Source organism: Varanus komodoensis, unplaced genomic scaffold, assembly GCF_004798865.1.
Source record: "Varanus komodoensis strain SLA01 unplaced genomic scaffold, ASM479886v1 scaffold1, whole genome shotgun sequence".
NCBI lineage: Eukaryota > Metazoa > Chordata > Lepidosauria > Squamata > Varanidae > Varanus > Varanus komodoensis.
The window spans coordinates 22,831,667-22,854,086 of NW_025335268.1; the positions used below are offsets into that span (position 1 = coordinate 22,831,667).

The 22,420-nt window shown below is 39.8% G+C and overlaps 1 protein-coding gene across 1 annotated transcript in view; it reads left to right on the plus strand.

Annotated features, from left to right (window-relative positions):
• The window catches only part of PLD5 (phospholipase D family member 5), an 80,191-nt gene extending 69,457 nt beyond the window's left edge, over window positions 1-10,734 (plus strand). The window contains 4 exon segments of the mRNA XM_044419723.1: window positions 51-216; window positions 3,399-3,513; window positions 4,214-4,404; window positions 4,406-10,734. Coding sequence (XP_044275658.1) covers window positions 51-216; window positions 3,399-3,513; window positions 4,214-4,404; window positions 4,406-4,447 — 514 coding nt within the window. The 3' untranslated portion in view covers window positions 4,448-10,734.
• The last annotated feature ends 11,686 nt before the right edge of the window (window positions 10,735-22,420 follow it).

Consider the following 22,420-nt stretch of genomic DNA (forward strand, 5'->3'; position numbering starts at 1 on the left):
TGCTTTTTCTATTAAAAATAACAGAATAATATTGGATACTTTCTCCATAGGTACTGGCCATACTTGGATGGAAAGATAAGAGAAGCACTGATTTTGCGCAATATTAAAGTACGACTCCTCATAAGTTTCTCAAAAGAAACAAATCCACTCACATTTAACTTTGTTTCATCTCTTAAAGCAATTTGCACTGAAGTTTCTGGCTGTAGTTTAAAAGTTGTAAGTATTCTTCATGATGTTTCTTATAAATCTAAAAAATGTTCCAATTAAATTTCTTGTGAAGACACCACAACTGATTTCAAATAAGTAACTCAATCAAATTTAACCTTCATTGCCAAATATAACATGCTGTCTTCTTTCCTGTTAATTCAATATAAGAATGGCAGCCTAGTGCCAAATATCTCAGTTTACCCATGTAGTTTTCCATCCAACCCACCCAACTCTCTGTTGCTGATTAGATTGCATTTGATTTTCTTTTTGTCAGTTTAGCACATTCTGTGTGAATGTGTCAATTCAGCACATTCTGTGATATGTGCCTCTTTACTTAACGCTGGTAATATAAATTCCCAGGAAGAAACATGTTGGGTTTGGGAGCATTTGTTAACTCAGTAAAATCCATTGTACAACTTTGACAATTTTCCATGATTACATGAATGGAGAACTTCCTTTTCACCCCACTTTCTTTCTGCATAATATTATTCCAATGTTAAGCTCACCAATTGGTTAGCATTATGAAAAACCCCTGGAGCTCTCTGGCATCCCATTCTTTCCCCCTCTGGCACAGCCACAGAGAGGAGATTTGAGTCGGTTCCTAGAGAAGATGACAAGAGAGCCTCTCTGCCAACCCAAACCAGCAGAACTCCTCTCCGCTGTGGGGAGGGATGAAGTGCCCCACCACTGCAGAACCTCCACTGCCTCATGGAGAGTTTCTGCTGGAAGTTGAAGGCATGGGGTCTCCAAAGCACCACTGCGGGCCAGGGGCTGATCAGAATTAGCTAAGCCACTACATTGCCCCAAGAGGCACTCAGTCTTCGCCTTTCAACTATGCTAGCCTGGTGCATAGAAAGTTCTGCAGGACTGAAATGCTGGGCAAAACTGCTGCCAGCACCTGCATTCTACCCTGGCCAGTGCAATTCTCCCTTAATTTCACTTAGGGTTGCTCTAAATTTTTCAGGGTAAAAGTAAGAAAGTTAGTTTTAAAAGTGACTGATAGGACACAGCCCAGCCAAAATTTAAACACCTTTAGAACTCACTGATTTCATGGGAGAGATTAAGCTATGAACCTATGGTACTAGTCTAAGTAGAATTTTAAGGCAAAACAAAAAGATATGTGAGGAATGTTTATTTTTAATATTACTAAAATGCCTTTTCATTAAGTACTCAAACACAATAAAATGTAATAATGAAATACTACCACAAATATACCCAAAACCATTCCAAAATCCACAGTGTAAATCCCTTCTCTTTTCTTTTAACATATTGCTTATATATGTTCTTGCTGGTTGTTAGAAATAAATAACCTCCTTGCAATATATTTGTGAAATACAGCATGGTTTTATTTGTTTTGTGCATTTTAATTTTCCTTAAATCCAGAAGTTCTCTATCATGATTGCTGCTCAGCAGAGCCATAAGTTTAGCCAGCTTATTCTTCTAACAGCCCTTAGAATTTAGCAGGGAAAGGTTTGGTGGCTTACTTCCTATAGAGTTGACCCAAGATGGATGGGTGGGGCTATTCACCATTGAACAGAATATGTGAGAGATCTGGAAAGGATGCTTCCCTTGTTGATTGCTAGTTCATCCTGAGCCAGACATCCTCTAAGAACTGATAGCAGAAAAGGCTTAGCAATCCTTTCTATCTTAGCTTAGCCATCTTATTTCTGTCTTTGTACCCTCCCAAGTTGTTGTAGGCATCACTGAGCCAGGTAGAGCCCACTAGTGAGAGCTTTGGCTGTTGGGTGGTACAGAAATTAAACAAACAAAAACAAAAAGCAAATAGTTATGGTAATGGCCAGAAGAAAGCACTGCTCTCTCTCCCCTCTCTTCAGGGCTAGGGCTGAGGTAAAGCATTCCCACTTCTCAGGGCTTAGGAAAGCAGTACCCTCAGTCTTTATTCAATAAGGGGAGCTGATTTTAGGAAGCTGAAGTATTGAGTCCCCATCGCATGAATTGCAGCAACGTTATTTTCCAGGTGCATCACCAGAGGGCATTTCCAAGGTGCAGCTTGGTTTTCCTTCACTTGTCATCACACGAGCAGTCATCCTCCAGGGAACTAGTTCTGACAGGAGAGTGGTTGCTGGTTTAGCAGGTGTAGGATAGAGAAAAAGTGTTAATGACAGATTCAGAAACCAGTGTGCTTCTCCTTTTCTATTCAACGCTTTCCTAGTATTTAAAATAGCTTAATTGAATTAGATTTTATTTCCCCCACTTTTCTTCTTGACAAGCAGGTGCCATAATATGCTTTTAAATTTTTATAATTCTGAACTATATTAAACATTGCTGAGAGCTAAGTTCATTTTTAACATCATTCAGCAAACACATACTGATAAACCAGAAATCTACCATATTGTATATGAGATAATATTAAGACTGCCAGCAATTCTGCCACAAGTGATTTTTAAATCACTTTCTTTTTTCCTGAAAGAACAACTTTGGATATTTTACATTTTATACACCTTCTATATTTTTCAAGGCATTATATGCCACTAGATATGGCTATTGTAAAAATAGTTTTCCTATACATTAGGACAAAAGAGAATAAGGATCCTTGGCTGAATAGAAACTTCCAAGTGTCTGCAGGAAGAATCATCTGTATGATATTAACCATTGCATGACTGTTCTTGCAAATCTCTATTCTGAATGTTCAGTGGAGCAGTGACCAAGGAAACATGGGCTGGGGCCATGCAGGCATGTTTAATCTGGGCTCTCTACACCCCCTTGGGCATTGAGCTGCAGAATGCTGAGATAGACAGACATCTTCTGCCACTGTCTTCAGAGGCTTGCTCCTGGCAAGACCACAAATCTCACTCCCCATAGGTTGCTGCTCATTTAAGTGGAGGATCCTCTTTCACAATACCCTACCCCCTTGTAAGCCATTAGCGAATACAATCACGGCCATTTCCTGACCAATATTTTGTTTGCATAACTGGCAATGAGACACCAGGCTTTTGAACATCAATATGGCTGTTAATTTGGAAATCCTTCACAGTGTGATCAAAACTGGCAAATGGGTCCAGAATGTGGCATTTTCCATGAAATCTTTATAAACTGAAGTAATTCCATGATATTTTATACTCTGTATTTCAACTGTCCCTAATGTGATATGTCATCATCTTTATGTTTTCCTTCTGCAGGATTGTCAAAGGGATAGGTTTCACTAACTGGTTCTTTCTTCTTTAATGCAGAAATTTTTTGATCTAGAAGAAGAAAATGCTTGTTTTTTAAAAGAACAGAAAAACTCTTCTGCTCTCAAGCTAAATCGCAACAAGTATGTGGTAACTGACAGAGCTGCTTATATTGGTAAGTGAATCACTGGATAATCCACTTGCAGACTGGTTAATACAGGTTAATTGCAGTGTCAAAGCTACAGTAAATTAATTTATTATTCCATAAAGAGCAATATAGAAAACCTATAAATGTTGCATGTGAAAAGTTGTATAGGATAATCTACTATGTTTCCCTGAAAATAAGACCGGGTCTTATGTTAATTTTTGCTCCAGAAGACGCACTAGAGATTATTTGCAGGTGTTGTCTTATTTTTTCATGTACAACAATCTACATTTATTCATTTATTCATGTACAAAAATCTACATTTATTAAAGTACAGTCATGCCATCTTCTTCTGGAACATCATCATAACTCTCCAAACCCTGAATTGTGTTGCAACAGATGTACTAAATGCATCTGTCTGGCTGACAATCCTAACTGGGGCTTATTTTTGGGGTAGGGCTTATATTACGAGCATCCTGAAAAATCATGCTAGGGCTTATTTTCCAGTTAGGTCTTACTTTTGGGGAAACAGGGTATCACCCACTAACCTTACATATGAACAGCTGAGAAAATGATTTAGAAAATAAGAGCAATCTACTTTTAGAGTAATCAAACGCAGCAATAAAAGCATTTGCTATGACTAGAGGGAGGCAAGTTTAAGAATAAGGATTGTTCTTAAACTTACTTTCACTACCAACATGCTACTTGCTATTCTTTCCTTTATTTACAGGTAATTTTGACTGGGTCGGAACCTATTTTAATCAGAATGCTGGAGCTGGTCTTGTCATCAACCAGGATGGTGCAGGGAACAAAACCAGCATAATCAAGCAACTTAAAGCTGTTTTTGACAGGGATTGGTATTCTCATTATGCTAAAAGTTCAGCAACAAAAATTCCGAACTGTTCCAGCTACAAACAAAACAAGAATAGCAACCAATAAGACTGCCATAGGCAATGTAAACTGAAACCTCTTTTACTGTTCTGTACAACTAATGGGAAAATAGAATGGGACTGATACTGATCCTCCCTTTCATATCTATGGACTATAGACTTTTTAAAAAAGCAAAAAAATTTATAGGAAAAAGCACACTTATATAAATTGTTCTTTAAATTATATTCTCTATACTGTATTATTTACAAATGTTAGATTTGTTACTGCTGACACTGAATGTCATTTCTGTTTTATTATTGGTTTGAACGTATCACATTTAAATTTAAAAGCATGCTGATTCTTCAGTTTTAAGGTTATTCCTACCTCTTTTCTCTGATTAACATAAACCAAACATAAACAAAGCAAGTTTTATTACTGAATAACATTCTTAGATCAGTTTATAGTAAAGAGCAGATTTTATCCAAACAAAAAGTCACAGGTATAAGCAAGCTATTTATATATAAACAATCCCCAATATACAATCATCAGAACAGTTTTAAGTGTGCATTTACCGCAATATGCCTGGTCCAAATGTATTTTAATCATTCATTATTTTCTTGTCCTGCTCAAGCCATAAAGCAAAAGGCATAACTGAATCAAACTTAGCTTTTATGCCTATGATACACTAGCCTGATTAACTTTGATTTTGCATATTTCATTAAGAATATCTTGCTTTCTGCACTGTAAGATTTTCCAAATATTTCATTTCTTTTTACTTGGGTCAACAATAGCTTGTATGTAACTTGATTGTCCTCAAAAGTAACATACAGGCAATTTGAGGAAATGCTCATTATTACAAAACACTAAAAAGGTCAAATTGTTTCTGTAGAATTGACCATAAGGTTTGTTCCACCAATGTTATTTATTCATGGTGTTAATGAAATAGACCCATGCAAGGAGGTTTCCACAGGGCTTAACAGAGCTTCTTTTCTGACCTCGCCCTTTCCCTACACAGGCAGCACAACAGAAACATTAGAGAATCGAGCACTTGTGCATGTCTCCCATTGCCCTTGAAATATAAGCAATTTGCAAGGCATGAGACAGAGGGCTTGATGGGGATATAGGAAGCATACACAGCTTCCTCTAATGTGCCCTTGGGATGCCTGTGCATGTGGCCACGGGCAAACATAGGTGGCTGGAAGAGCAAGCAGGGCTCTGGTGAGCCCTTTCAGAACCCTCTCCAGGTAGGTGCTGCATGCTTGGTGCAAATGGATATGCCCATGATGTTTAGATACATAACTGAAAGGTCACCTTCTTCAAAGCTTTTAATGGGATATTGTAAAAGTCCTTTGGTACACTAAGATGATTTTGTCTACCACTGTTGCAGGGACACCAGATTATACTGGCAGAACAGGGCTCCAGGCTCATCCATAAAAGCAGTGACTCCATTGTGAGGTGTTCCATTGTTTAAGTTCTTTTCTGTTTACTTGGAAACAGATCCTATTGATTTTAGCTAAGCTTTCTTTCAATTAAGTGTTTGTAAGCTCACATGTTTAAGCACCATAGTTGTTTAGTTTAATTATTTCTCTTACCATTTCTGCAACCACAATACATTAATTCTATATTTCTCCTTAAACAACAACAGATTTCTTTCCTAAAATCAATGCTGAAGATACCATCCGTAAGTAATGGGTTTTGAACATGTCAGAATTTGACTAGTCGAATTTCTGATTCTGCTCTTAAGAATCTGATTTAATTTTGCAATGATTATTAGTTCACTGAATTTTATATGCCACCCTCTTCCCTCTTGTGAGGAACCTAACAAACTTTCAGATCCCCATTGTGTGGGTAAGGTGGAAAATAACAAAAATTATAAGCAATAAACAATATTTATCCAGTACTGAAATAATTCACAGTGTAGATGCAGGCCTGTGATAATTTTAAAATAATTTCTCAACAGATTCCCACTGCAAGTACAGGACCAAACTAACCTATCGGTTTGCTTGTTTATAGCAGGGTACAGAAACTGTCCTGTGGGTCCAGACTGCCTTGTGGGATACCCCAACCCAACCCACACAGCCCCTTGGGTTCCTTCAGGAGCCTCCCCCTGCACTTATTTCTGAACTGAGATTGAAGGGAAAAATGGGATACCTCCACCCTGAGCACCTTGGGGAGGAGGTGTGGTGGGACTCACCCATGTCAGAAATGGCCGCTCTCCTACACATAGGAGAACCCTCTTCTGCTTAGTCCTTTGTAGCATTTGATCCCATCCTTTGGTGAAGAGTCTCCGAGAGCCCCTTGCAAGGAGAAGGAAAAAAGAAAGCCACTGCTGTAAGAGTTCCACCAAGTGGCAGAGGGCCAGGGAACACACAGCCCCCTTTTGCTGCGGTTCTGGGACAATGTTGCATGACTGTGCCCTGATGCTGGTCCAACATGTGCTTCAATATCCACTGAGGTTGATGTGATTGTTGGAACGGTTGTGACGGCTCTTAAGCGCTCCAGGCAGGATCCATCAGCAGGTCTGAAGAGTCCTAGGCAACCATTTATTTTACATCTTTTTCAGAAAACAAAATTGTTTTCTTGAACTTCAAACAAAATTGTAGGTTTAAGAAAAGGGAATTAATATTTTTGAATAGATTTAAAAAGAATGATTTTCAAAAGTCCAGACATTTGTATTTTCTATCTATAATTTTAAAGCTATCCTTTGGTTTTGATTTTTTTAAAACAAAACTTTTAATGTCTCTTCAAAAGAAAGGCTGAAAAGCATTTAAAGAATCAATATACAATTATGTTTCTTAAAGGCAATGAAGAATCCTTCAAGGCCTTCAGCTGCAATAAAAAATTGCTTTTGTTCTAGCCCAGTAAAATGTGTTGAGCCAGGGAAAAGAACATGCTTCTGATGGGGAGCACAGACTGCTGGGTTAGCTGAATGTCACAAAAAGAAATGTGGCAGCAACACAGAATTGTTACAGCAATTCTGCAAGCAGATGTACTAAGCAAATGCAAAAACTATCAAATCTAACAGCAATCCTGTTCATATCTAATCAGATGTAAACCCTCTTATGGTCATTGGAGATTACTCCCACGTACTTTTGTTCAAAATTGTACTGTGCATGTTTCTTCTATAACTGATTTCCTTCCATAACAAAGGGCCAGTTTGGATGTCACAATGAATAACAAGCCATGGTTTATGACTGTGGGCTGTTTGGGGAGAAACAAGCCAAAATTTCTAATTCATATGATATAATAAACAAACAAGGGATGGGGAGCCAATGGTTTGTTGCCTGCCCTAAACTTGAGTCATTGACTCAATCTTAATAATGCGGTTTCTCCAAAGCTTATGTGTCATCTAAACCAAGCCATCTTGGCAATTATTTTAGTTTAAAATATTTAAGTAACAGCTGGTCTAAAAGTAGATTTTTAAGCAATAGCTGCAGAATCGCTTTGAGTCAATAAAGCCTGTGATTCTGAGCTACTAATATAAAAGATTTCTGTAAATAAGGGCAGGCTTCAACAACAGTCTTTCAAAAGAATTTTAAAAGAAACAGAAAACAATGGTCTTTCTTATCAGGGATGCTACAAATGCCTTTTTGTCTCTGATGTGACAAAAACTCTGACAAATACCAATAGTTGCTTATTACATTTTTACTTGACCCTTCCTATAGGGTACTCAGGCAGACACACACCCCCCCTTACACATACACACACAGTTTTATGCTAAGAGACAATGCGTAGCCCAGGGTCACCCAACGGCATTCATAACTGAGCAGGAACTGAAACCTGAGTCACACTGGTTCTAATTCTCCACTACACCAGTATTCCCTAACCCCAATTTTTTGGATGGAAGCTCCCATCATTCCTAACCAGTGGCCATGCTGATTGGGACTGACAGTAGCTAAAGTCCAGAGGACACCATGTTGGGGAAAACTGTCCCATACAATACTGGCTTCCAGATCATGTATGTGAATATCGATTAACTTATCAACAGTGGGCTTCTTCCTCAGTTGATCAACTAACACCCTAAGCTTTCCCCTTGAAAGTATGGTCACTCTTGCCAGGTACAGCTGTAACATTTCAAAGCATGGAATAGCATGAGGCATTGACCTAATGTAGCATTAACTGTTAAGAAAATCAGAGCCTACACATTGGAACATCAATGACCAGTTACCGTTACTATAACTGCATTCTTTATAGAGAAGAAAAAAAGCAGCATTGTATTTCATCGAATAATAAAATATTTCACTTTTCCTTTATAATGGCAGCTAGTTATACTTTTTCTGTTATACCACCTGGATGATTTGGGAGCACCTCCTGAGGAGTAAGCACCATTGAATGCTGTGGAACATACTTTGGAGTAAACAGACATAGAATTGCAGTGTTTGATGCAGTTGTTTTAGCTGCTCCTGGCCAGGCAATTTTTTTTTTTCCGATTTATATCCTGCCTTTTTCCTACAAAGGGCTCAAGGCAGCTTACATCATTCTCCTCCTGCATCTTATCCCCACAACAACATCCCTGTGAGGTAGGTTGGGCTGAGAGTCTGTGACTGGCCCAAAGTCACCCAGTTGGCTCCATGGCCAAGCGGGGACTAGAACCCAGGTCGTCTGAGTCCCAGTCCCATGCTCTTAACCACTACACCACACTGGCTCTCCAGTTCAGTGTGGCAACAGTTTTTAGGTTTGCCATGTGGTATGTACATCTTCAATAGCATTCTAAATAGCTTGTTTAGTAAGGAGAAGAAATAAGATTCAGCAGGTTTGCACTTGGTTAGCAACCCATCCTGGAAAAGAGCCACTGTGCGTTGGTTGTTGTGCAGGCAGCCTGCATGCACACAACAAACGACTGGGCTCACTGTAGGGTCTTCTTCCTCTCCTTACCTCTTGGCCCTCCAGGCAAAATCCCAGAGGATTTGGTGGCTGAAGCCTCCTTGTCTCCTCTGCCTGCTATAAGCATGAGCCCTTTCTGGCTCACCGTGGCTTTTCTCCCCTCTAGCTTTATTTTTCCAGGGGTCATGAACAACAGTATCCAAACTGAGAGCCGGTGACAGCCCTTTCAGAGTGCCCACGCAGCTCATTGAAGGGGCTGCCCCTGGATGCCCATCTTCCCTTTGTTGGCTTGCACCATTTTCACCATTGCACTCCAAATGTGCACACTTTTTCATAATGTTCAGATTATTGTCATTATTTTAGTCAGGCTGCACAACTGTGGAGCTGCACCATTCTGTGGCTCCAAAATGGGAAGCCTTGCCTGGGCAGTGTCCTGGGGGGCACCTTCTGTCAAAGGGCTGCAAGGATCAACCCTGGCTGTTGACCCAGAGAGGCTCCAAAGAGGTTTGTTTTTTACTTTGCTTCCCCCGAAAGCCGTGGAAAGGTGTGCTGTCGAGTCAAAGCAAAGCTGATAGAGATCTTTGCTCACAAAGGGGGTACGTGCCTTTTCCCCCACTTTGCAGCAACTTCAGAAGTTAACGAGGGAAGTGAAAATATAATTTTCAAGGCAACTTGTAAAGTAACTTAAGAGTACATGCTATAAACAGAACTGGCTCACACTTAGTTTTCTAGCATATATACTAGCTGCATGATATGCCTTTAGAATACTGCAAGATTTTGCATTTATTATCATGCAGGCAGAATACCAACAATGCACTTTAACCAAAGCCTTCTAACTGCTGCAGATAATTCTGTCATATTGCAAAACTGATTTTTGAAAAATCAGCTTTTTTCAAATATAGGCTACTGCTTGCTATAAATGTTAAATAGTGCCTTTTTCTATACATTTTATTTTACATGTTATATTCTGTATTGGGATTTTCTAAGCATTATATCATTAACTAACTAAAAATGAAAAGAATTGTCTATTGAGGATAGACTCATCTTCTTCAATATACAAGACTAGATTCACACACTATTTTCAAAGAAAACTGACAAAAGTGAAAACAGAAAAATTTGAAGTCCAAACTTTTTTACAGATTGACAGTTGTTCTTTCAGCCCAATTCCAAATCCAGGTATGTGCAATCCGAGGTCAAGAAAGCTCTTTTTCTAGATGTAAATGTAACCAATATTATAATAATTTCATGGCAGTTTGTTCTAAGTTCTTATTTTTATGAAGTATGAATTTGAGTTTACTTTGTGACAAGGATTACAGAAGCCAAAATTGCTTGCACTTCTGAATCTTTACTAAAAATAAAATATCAGATGTACTGATATAAGGATCTTTCCTGTAGGCAGATATGCATTGCTCAGCATTTGCTGCAGGAGAATAGAGAACTGTCAGTGAGACCCATGTATCAGGATAGATCATGAATACTCTCTTTCTTCATATGCCTCTAGAATGTGGTCAAATGCTCTATTTTCTTTCTCCTAATTAAATAGTGCTTCCTACTGCATTTCCTTTGCTGCACTGCCTTGTATTTATGAACAGTTCTATACGAGGTCTTCCTTCTTTTTTATTTTAGTTTGTGCTATCAAATTTAGAACAACCAGGTGTTTATATCCTCAACTGAACTCTATTTTGACTATGTACAATGCTCAAATGAGCTTCCTTATATGAAGTTTTGAACTAATTTTAAATCACGAGGATATGGCTCTCACCTAAAATGTAAAGAGTAAAAATACTCTGTATGTAATTTTAAAGTCAGTATTATTATGTGTTTAACTCACCCCCTCACCCCACATCTTTCAACCTCAGATTTCATTATATTTTAATTCTCACTGCTGTATTTAATCAGGTTATATTAGATGAATTCTTTATTCAATTTAAATTGAGAACCTTACTAGATCACATTATATGCATTCCTAGCCTTATGCATTACATAGTTTAATAGTGTAAGTTGATAAATTTCTCAACTTTTGTTGCATTGTTACTCATTACTCATTACTTTGATACAGTGTTTAATGATTTTTGCACAGCCAGGTAGGTTGCTTTTGCATTAACTCCTTACAAAAATGCCTTAGATGCTTGCCAAACTAGCCTGACAAAGCAAAGAATCTTTTCAAAACAGAGCTTAGACAAGTGTAAATATTTGAATATGCTATTTATCTATTGCAATGTGAGGTATATCCATGCAAAAGATCATGCCTTCGTAGGAACCCTGCATATCTCTTAGGCTTTTGTAGTCTAGCATATATAAATTTTCCTTTTAGTCATGACTCCCTTGTCCTTTTTTTGGGGGGAGGGGCACAGGTATGGTGTATAATGTTGTGCCTCAGAAGTCTTCTATGTGCTATTACATATTTTGATGCTCTGTTTGTACTTGCTTGCTCAAATACCATCAGATTTTGTTAGCATCCATTTACTGACTCTGGTTATTCCATCCATTAATTAAAGGTTACCTTTGAGAGATAACAAGTGGTATTCATCCTGGATAGATAATACTGCAAAACCACCCAGATTTTGAGTAAAGTTTAAACTGTATATAAAAAGACCAAATTTGCATTGATATAATGAAGGTTGTCCTGAAGCTCTATATGGTTGTAAGGATAAAATGTTTGGGTACTTGTTTAATTATTTTTATTTGCCCCATCCCCTAGAAGCACTGCAGCCCACACTGTGGGTTGAACATTTAGCAGAATGTGGGTGTAAGGCCTCAAGCTCAATGGTGAATATAATATCTGGTATGAATTAGGGCCCTAGAAGTGCCACCTCATGTTCTTCAGAAATTCGGGAAAACAAATTCCATTGCCTGATCACTGATCAGGCCAACTGATGGGAGTTCTGTACCAAAACATCTGGAGATTGCTAGGTTGTCTAGGAGGAGATATTTAAGCTCATCCACAGAAAAGGTTATGGTCAGTCCCACCATGCATATCATCTGTGTACTAGACATCATGTGAACCGGATCTAACTGACTTTTAGCTGTGAATTCCTAACCAGAAGCCTGCCATTACCGGCTCATTTCACATCAGCCTGTTAAACAACAGAACCTAAAGCTTACATCTGTACAAATAGATCAATAAGATAATTAGGAGCTTCTCTTTCCCACTGGTCCCTTTTTCATAATCTCCTTTCTGTACTGCCAGGCACCAAGCGCACCAAAATGCCTTCCTTCAATAAAATACAGGACCATGTGTGCCCATTGCTGGCAGCTATAATGTTTATACATTGTCCTGCTTGTCTTTGGGCAGAAAGTATGGTTTATAAATATTAATCAGATAATAAATAAAGCCAAGAATTCTGATTATAGCTTCTTACTAAGAATACATGAACCCAAATCAAACAAATATTATACACATACACACAGACCTGGGACTGGGGAAACATCGCAAATACCAGTTGCAAAGCCAGTAAGCAACGTCCACCTGAACAAACTGCTTCTCACTGAATTGTTAGCTGTCACATCATGGCTGGTTTTGTGCTGACACAAAAGTTTTACCTGCTTTTGTAATATTATGAGAATACATGCCGCCCTTAAATAAAATTCTCAGAGCAGCACCATAAAATGCTGTTCAGAAGTTTCTGGCTAAAATAACTATAAAAGTAATACAGGAAAACGTAAGCAACATTCAACAGGAACAAGGTTCATACAAAGCTTAATCAAATGCCACATCATAACCAAGCAAACATCAGGTGAACCTCTCTGGGAAGAACGTTTGGAGCAGCACCATTGAGAAGGGTCTTCTCCCTCAGGTGGTGGGGCCACACATAGCAGATCCTGCACTGAAGAGCTTTAGGCACAGGAAAATACATAAGGAGGCATGTGGTTTGTTTTTTCCATATATCCCATCCATAGGCTGTTAAAGGCTCGAAGGGCCAGAAACAACTTTTTGAATTGGGCCCAGAACAGATTGGGTACCTTGGACCAGGATATCCCAGAGCCCTTGAACAACCCCACTTCACATCTACCCAGTGTTTGTGCCATACAACAGATTCGTTTGATGCCCTTACATAGCCTCTAGTGATGGTAGCCTTCACTAAGACACTGCTGCTCCAACTCAGTCCACAAATCCTGCCTCTGTTGCCAGTGAGACCATTCTAGTATTCATTTTAGTTTGGTTTATTTTTATAATTTGCCTATGACCTGATATTGTATGTTTTCTAAGTAGTTTATATAACACATAAAATGCAATAAAAAGCCAAAATAAAATAATATAAACACACTAAAAACATTACAGAAAAAATTAACCTTTCTACTAAATAAGTTCTTTTATGCATTTTGATCTTCTACTATACCTTGGAGCAAGAAAAGGGTTCTAGTTTTAGGGACTGACATAGGAATTGGCTGCAGCATTCCACATTAGGTCTTTCCCCTCTTCCAGCTATAATTACTCTAGGTTGCCCCATCCTTCATGAACCAAACATTGTGGTTTTAAAATGACATCAACCCAAGCAACAGTTCTTCACAGACTAATGGCCATTATGTTCTTTTCCAGCTAATAGCTTTTAGAGTGGAATTTGTGCTATGGTAGCAATTTTTTTGCTATAAAGCAGTCTCCCCCAACCTATTGTTCTCCAGATATTGTGAATTACATCTCCCATCATGTTTGACTGGCTGAGCATGATGGGAGTCATAGTCCAAAACTTTTAAAGCATCAGGTTATGAAAGGCTGCTGTAAAGTAAAACTCCAATGGAGCCCCATGTTTTAAGTTAACATGGCATCATTTTGTTGCTGTCCCAAAGGAACAGCTTCCAGAGAAATATATAGCAAATGTATTTGCTGCTTTTTACCTACTCTTTGGATTTACAATAAAATTTTCTATTCACTTGGGCAGTCAGTAAACAAAAAGGGAAAGTTATGGCGAGATATATATAAGATTGCACTGAACACAATCCAAATCTATCCTGCAGTTTTGGCTGAGAGGCTATTGTGAGCAGACATAGGACCCAACTAATTAATTGCTTTCTTCATTATATTAATCATACAGGCATTGTAGATGCCATTACAGAAAAACCAAAATATAAAGGCATTGCAATCAACTCCATATTTTAAGTTGACTGACACAACGTTGATATGTCCTTGACTGACACATAATGAGATTAATTCCTTTGTCTCAAATCTACAGTTAGTAATAATCCACATTATTTAAAAAAAAAACCTCAGGCATTAATAAAATATTAACTAAGGAAGTACGATCTTTCTACTGCATCCTTCTGTCCTTCTCATCTTCAGCAAATATTCCTGTAGACACAACACACACACGGAAATTTCCTAAATTTTCTAAGGATACTTAATATGCTGTTTCTGTTCCTCGTCATTTCATAGATAACTTGATCATATGACCACTATGTTCTCTTAAAGCCTATGCCATTATTATAATGAGATTTAGAAAAATGGAATATTGAACAGCTGATTATTCTTTTAATATTGGCATTGTTTATTAGTTCTACTCCTTCAGGCAAGGAACACCAAAATTCACACACTGGTTGAAACACAAAAAATACATTGCCCATAACCTTTCAGATCTATTTAGACTTGCTTGGTCAAGTGCTGCGATAGCTACAGTAAAAGATATGCCTAATCTATATGCTACCTCAGTGAACAAAAAATGCTGACTCGTCATCTTCTTTTTTAAGGCACAAGAAAGATGAAGTCAATGTAAGCTCCAAAGGGCCGGTTGCCATCTCTATATGAGGTTAGTGGGACTCTGTAAGGGCTCCATGTGGAGAGAGAGTTCTAAAGATCTGATGAGTGATGGCCTTTTATTCCCATCGTGCTTTTGATGGGCTGTAAACCCTTTGCTGCTGAACTAAGAAAGTTTCCCCTGGTATAGATGTGCATTTTGTGAGCCAACAGATTTGAGAAATACAACTGTATCAAGCACCCCTTTTAGAGAAACATAATGCCAGTTTAGTTCACCAGAAACACTGTCTGGAAGCAGCAAGAATCATGCACAAAATGTCGAAGGGGCAGTGATTCTTTGTACAGCAATATATAATGCACGTGTATTTCTTTAGCTAACCATCTGCTATCAAATAGCAGAGCTGTCTAAATTCAGTTTGAATGCTGCATGGCTAACTTATGCAGTTAAGTACATGTGATACGGCTCAAAGACTCAGTTTGGACATATAGCTAAAACCAGAGCTGGGGGCTGTGAGAAGGATGGTTTGGATTTCCTTTCACGTTTGGTTGGCGACAACAAAGCTTAAACACCTGGAGGGGGAGATAATCCACACGCATGGGAGGGGGCATTCAAATTCTGCCTGATCCTGCACTTCACTCTCCAAACCTAAATTCTACTTTGGTTTGTCTGTGTTGGACTTCAGAATGACATAGAAAGTGCGCTTGAAAGAAATTGAGACAAGCCTTACTGAGTTTCCAAGCAGGAGTCCTTTGCATCAATTAGGCCTGATGTATAGATTTGTTTCCTAGTGCACATATAAGAAATGAAATTTACTACTGCAAGGGATTTACTGCAAAAATTTTGATTTATATTTGAGCAATCAATGTGTGGTGATCTCCAAAAACAAAACGCAGGGCAATTGCTGCATGCTTATGTAACTCATTACTTTTATTATGATGTAACTTTTATGAATGCCTATGCATTGTAAATGCTTTAATACCAGAATATGGAATGTTTTGTACTTCTTTTTGTAATTATGCTATATTTATTGCATGATTCTCTCACTGTTCTGTTGTCCACAAAAAGTCCAACTAAGGAACATGTGGTATTATTATAGTAGTTAACCTCAGTCCATTACATGAGATGGTAATGACACTTTTTTCACATGACACTTTTTTTTAAATGGCAAGAATATGTGTCTTGCAGACAGTGGGCTTGGTTCACAGCAATACAGGAGTTAGTGAACAATCTGTTTGTAGCATTAGTGATGCTACAGTGACGTCCAGTTTTATATAACTGGGACTAGAAGCCTTAACGGACCATGGAGGCACTTGCCTAATCCAGCAGGCTATCCAAGGTTTTCTGATTGCTGCACCCTGAGGGTCACCTGCAGGATTGTGGGATAGGCTGAATAATTCCAAACACTGGACAATCCTCTCTGCCCAAAACGCTGGTCTGATATAAGAGGTAGTTGGTATAAAGCCACAGGGAAGCAACCCTGTGCCTTCCCACGGTTTTGGATGGCAAGGCTCATAATCCCCAAGCATTGGTCATGCTGGATGGAATGGATGGGTGTTGCTGTCCAAAACATCTGGAGAGCACCAGGTGATCCACCCCTGGCACAAGGCATCCCCTTTTCATTGCCACAGGCTTTGGCACATGTGATGCCTGCTTTTCCAGTCATAACTGAATGTGAGTTTATGAGAAAACAGATGCAGCAAAGGGGCTGCGTCTTGCTGGGGCAGCAGCTACTTTTCATGGAGAAGGTCCCAGTTTCTGCCCCTGGGGCCTCTAAGCAGCTGGAAATTCCTGACACCAGTCAGTACTGGGCTAAGCAGGACAATACTGATAAAACCCACCAAATAAAACATACCTTGGTTTGAGACCATCTATTTTGTAAATGCAATAACATAATTTTAGTCCTTGGGGTGGGGGGCAAGGTGCTCTTGAAGATGTAAGGCACTGAAAAATTATTTCTGGCCCAAACCGCTGCTTCTTTCATATTCAGCAGAGTTTCATCCCCTTCCCTGCAGTTTGAACAGCAGCTTCCCTTTCAATTTCACAGAGAAATTTAACATTCAACATGCAAGGTGCTGTGTTTAAAGCCCCTCTGGCCTGTCAGAACTGCCATCATGCTTCTTCAGGCTCTTTCTGTTCTTTAATGCATTTGCTCTGATCTCATTCAAAAGACCTGTAAGCACAAGCAGGTTTCTCGTCAGTAATTTTCCTGACTATCGGGGGTAGGTGCAGTTAGGAGAACGGCCCGATCGGGGTCCAACGCTCCCCCACTGCATAGTACCAAAAGACAGGCAGAACCAGGCAGTGGGTCTTGTGTATTTTCTGTTTTCACCCTTGTGTGTCTCAAAGGTAAAGAATGCTGTCGGAACAAGGACATGGCATCCTCTTTCCTGAAAGTGGGCCAACAGCCACAAATGCAAGCCCACTGAAACCATAATGGTGGTGACTGGTTGTGAACTGGGCCCATTGTTTACAGTGTTACTAAATGTAACCAAAGATCAATATACTTGACTGCTTGTTTGAACAACAGTGGGAATACCAAAGGGATGGATTGATATAAAAATAGCTTTTTACTGAATTAGTAGCTTTCATATCTGAAAAGTCACTGTCTGACTGAGGCAGCCAGAAAATTGGTATTAACATTGTGAATGAGGACTGGTAATATATTTATACTGATGCAAACTGAATTACCAATGGCATAACCCTGAATCACATTCTGTAATGCTTTTATTTACAGCTATGTAATATTTATGTTAATGTCGTTTCTCTGCCATAGCTTTGATATACAAGAATTCCTGACACTGCACAGAATGTATTTCACATAGCATTTGGTTGGGTCCTGTTTTCTTTTCAAATGCAAGTTTTCATGCCAAGCAGAATAACTTTCTTTTTACTTCACAGAAATAAAAGAAACATATTTCAGTAGATGATGAAGCCTTTTCATTTCAGTGCAAAATTCTTGCAGTTTTCCTGCCATCGCCATACCCAAGTAAAGTGGTTATCAACTCATGCCACTGGGTTCAGACAACAGGGCAAGCCAGCCCTGGCTTATAAATCCCCATGGCTTCCTGTTGTGTGAACCCAGCCACCATCTCACTTCAGAAAATGCCAGCTTGTCTTATGAACAAATCTGAAGCTGAGTAACAGGTGCTCAAAATGTGGCCTATGCATTCTGTTCAGGTGATGCACAGAAAAGTTTCAAAACAGTAGAAATTATCTACATTTGGCTTTACTTAATTCACCTGATGACTGAGACCATTTCCATGTGGTCTTTGGTTGGATTGTTGGACAAGGCCCTGGATTAGGTCCCATGATGCTTACAGTAGGTCACTGGTTCAGTTTATTAATCCTTCACAGAAATTCACTGTAGGCTCACAGAAAGGCAACCTGGCATTTATGAAAAAATGTAAATTATTATGTATACACCTAGCTCTATAGAACAACAACAATAACAATGATGACGGCAAAGTTGAAGCCGTCTTCATGGGTCTGTGGGGAATGAGTTTGAGAACAAGTGATTTAAAGTAGGGAGGTAAGTCAAAGCTGGCCAAATCCTGATCTCAGTTGGGCCCTTACAGGCCACTTCTGGTGTTTCTTGAGACAAAACAGGTTCCCCTTCAAGGTGATCAGAACCTACATGAAGCTGCATTCACAATTAAGCAGTGTTAAATTCAGATTCCTGTTAAGATGTGTCTGCCATGGTGTATCTACTTAAGGTAAGAACCATCTGTGTTGGAGAACAGTAAGTGATCCTGTGTCACCTATTTATGAATGCAAGTTAATTGAGGTGTTTATGACAAAAATGCTATTTTTCCTCCTTGGTTGAACATAATCCTTCAAACTGGAATATCTCCTTGCTAGTATTAAGAGTGATTCATGGAAATCAACAAATGTTGCAGGATTGCTAACAGAGCAGAAGCAAAAAATATGGCAAAGGAATTTCTCTTCTTTGCATCCCAGAAATCAACAACTCCCTCCTGGGACTGCAAAACTACACTGGAGATGAAGATACTTACTACATACTTATAGAGTGACTTTGATCCAGAATTCAGTGTTTATCTTAGTAAAATTAAGTTTGGCTTCAACCTGGCTTCTCTTGTCTGCTGTAAGGTTAATCGCAGCTGAAGAAAACATGAGTTGCTCCACCTGACAAATCATGCAACTACAGGACAGAATTTAATCTCCCTGATTTTACAGAGGTTGCAAGAGGGAGGTCTCAAATTTATAATGGTCTGCAACTCTTTGTTCACGCTAGTATCGTTCGTCAAACCAAACCAGGAGTACATGCAGCGCTTGGCCTGATTTCCAATCAGTATGCCCGGAGTGACCAGTGAGCATCTTTGAATGCATGTGCAGGATGGAGGAAAGAGAAAAAAGGGGAAGTCCAAAGGAGGTGGGGGAGAGGCTCTAGCCACCACAGCTGTAGCCTCACCCACTATCAACATGCAGACCCTAAAAGATCATGCATGAGGGAATGTACCCCTCAACAGAGAAAGAAGCTGTCTATCCCTGTTCTAACAGTAATAAAAAACAGCTATGACAAAAGATGTAAGAGGCTGCCATTACAAAGACTAGTGGGAACATGCAGGCCATTGAAATAGAAACTTTGTGGAGACATTTCCAGAAAAATGCACCAAAGGTCTGCCTTAGCTTTGTTGACTTCTTGCAAGAGTACTTTATTGGTATTTTCCTTCTACAGCCCATTCTCCACAAAACTTATAACAGAGAGAAATTAATTACTTTACTTTAGCCAATGCATTCCATATGACTGAGTTTAATTAATCACACCTACGTGTTTATAGAACTTATGTTTCTTGGCTTCCTCAACATCTCTTCTTAATGCTGTTGCCAAAAGAGAAAAATAAAAGGACCAGCACAATTGATTTCTTCCTTTCCTGACTGCTAATTAAAAGGGCAGCCCATGAAGAATTATACCATGAACATCAGCCATAAGTAATACACATAGCCTTTAAAAGCTGTATGCACAAATGGTCTCTTTTTCTGTCAAACAGAGCAATTCAAATATCCCATACATGAGGAATCTTTCAGGAAAGTCGGTGGGACCTTGGAGTTTGCATTCCTACAACATAATTCTATTCATGCCTATTCAGAAGTATGCTAATGGGACTTACTGTCAGAAAAGTATGTTCAAGATGGCAGCCTTAATTTTTTCAATGTTGGTTTTTGCCAGAGCACTTTTGTCAGATTACTCAAACACTGTTGCTGCCTTTCCAACTTTTCTTGTTGCCTTTCCCCCTTTCCTTTTCTCCAGCTGCTGAGCTTGTAGCAAAAGCCTGGCTTGCAGAAAATAAATCAAAATGTTTCCAGGCAGACACAGGAGGCATTAGGGAAAACATTGCCAAGACAAGAACATGGCCAGATTTAAAAAAAAAAAAAAAAAAATCCTATGCCTGACTATTTCAGTGAAATCATGGGTTCAGTAAGATACTACTTTTGTACTTTCCATGTGATGTTACAGTGCACACATTTCCATGTATCATCAAGTTCTTCAGCAAAGATGAGTAACACAAAGATTAACTAGAAGTCGATCCAGCATTTGATTCACGATTTGTGACATAAACACATCCCTAAATTGTATCATTTGAATTAGAGCACAGACAGCTTCCTAGATTACTGTGCAAGTGCTGCCATCTAGCCATTTTAGCAGACACCCAAAGTGTGGTCCTAAGATCATGGCTTGGGGCTTGGCATCTCCGTTCACACATTTTGCTGATGTTTTTTCAAACTATCTTAGCAAGCGGTCTTTATTTATTTAAAGTTTTTATATGCCATCCCAATACTAAAAGTCTCTGGACAGCTTACACCATCACCGCCATCCATTTGGTAAGTTAGCTATTCATGTGTGAGGATGAGGCTGTGCTTCTCTTCACCTGCCCTCAACCTGCAGTCAGGCAGTTCCTGTTTAATGAAGCTTTTTATTTAAAACCTGTTATCCAGCTTTTCCATGAATAAGCCCAGGGCAGCTTTCAATATTCACATTAAAACAAAAAGAGCAAGAATGCACCAAACCCAGTACAGAAATGAGAGCGCTTCCTCCTTTTCTTGTGAATTCTAAAAACCATGTTACATCCCTAAGATGGGAATCTGTAGCACAACTGCTAGCTGAATGTGAGAAATCCACCCTTTGGGAACACGCATGTGCATCGTGTTTCAGCAGCTTCACCTTCTCACTGAAGCTGGCTGTCAGGTGTGCTTCTTCAACGGAGGGTGTGGGGAGCAATTTATTGGAAGTCCTGGAAAAAGTCCACTTGTGAGTGCTGAAGGCAGGTGGCTGGTGTGTTTGGGGAGGGCACGTAAACAGAAGCTTCATGCTAACAAAGCCACTCAAGTAATAGCTGTTAATGATTAGAGATGCCCATGGGCGTGCAGTCAGTTGTTTCTGGCATGTGCATTAGTGTCAATAGGCAGCAGCATAAGCTGCCAAGAGCCCAAAAGGTGTGTGTGTCTGTGTCTGTGTCTGTGTGTCTGTGTCTGTGTGTGTTGTGCGCACAGATCCGAAGATCTGCAGCACAGTTTCTTTCTGAACCACTAATGAGGAGGTGAGCATGTCTTTGTAGAAAGAAGAAAGTTTCCCCAGCTGTCAAGTTCAGAAACATGAAGGAAATGCCAGTAAGCACATTCACATCAACGTCAGTATCCACAGTTGCAGAGCTGCAGGCTCCAGAGCTGGGAAAAGTTGCTCACTTGACAGCTTAGAGAGCAACCAGCACTCAGCAAAGCAATGCTGGCCCAAAAGGATGGCACATGAAAGAGGCCGTTATTCTTGGGGCGCTTTCCCAGGCCAGGGTGGCATGAACTCTTTGGATGAGGAGGGTGAGGCCTGGGAAATGAAAATACAGAGACAGTGGAGGGCTTATCTCAAGGCCCTCCACTTGCCTCCAGGTGTTCAGACAGACCTTGGGAACCAACAGGGTTTGGAAATGCTGGGAGGAGAGCAAGAAGAGCCTGGTCCGATCTCTGGCCCCACGACGAGGCATCAGGAGAGATGGGCTAGCCAACTAGAGGGCTTGCATAGATCTAGGAGGCTGGTCCTATTCCAGAGAGATACAACCAGAGGGGTGGAGCCCAGGGTAATTGAAAAGGAGGGTTCTTGGAAAAAGTTTCTAGTTTGGGTTTAACAGACCTCTCTGAGCATGCTTGGAGACTCTTCCTTTGTTGACTAGTAGCTTGCTGGATGTGCCCTGGAAATGCAGAGCTTTCCAAAGAACTGGCCATGGCTGGAAAGGAGGGAAGAAGAAAGACAGTTCCCAACACACAGCAACACACAGTTGCACGTGGTCAGAACATATGGTGGCTCCAGCACAGCCTGAGGTGCAGGGACAAGTATGCTGGGTTGCATCCAGAGCAGGGTTGTTCCACTGCTGCCTGCCAACCCTCTCGGACAGCTGCCCTGCTGGAAAGGTGAGCGGTGATCTTTGCTGAGTTGCACTCCAGCTTCCCCTGCCCCAGCCTTCTGGGGCAGATTTATCAGGAGCGACCTTTCAGAGCAAATTTTGAGGGAACTTGTGGGAGGTGCAGGGGAAGGGGCCATTGAC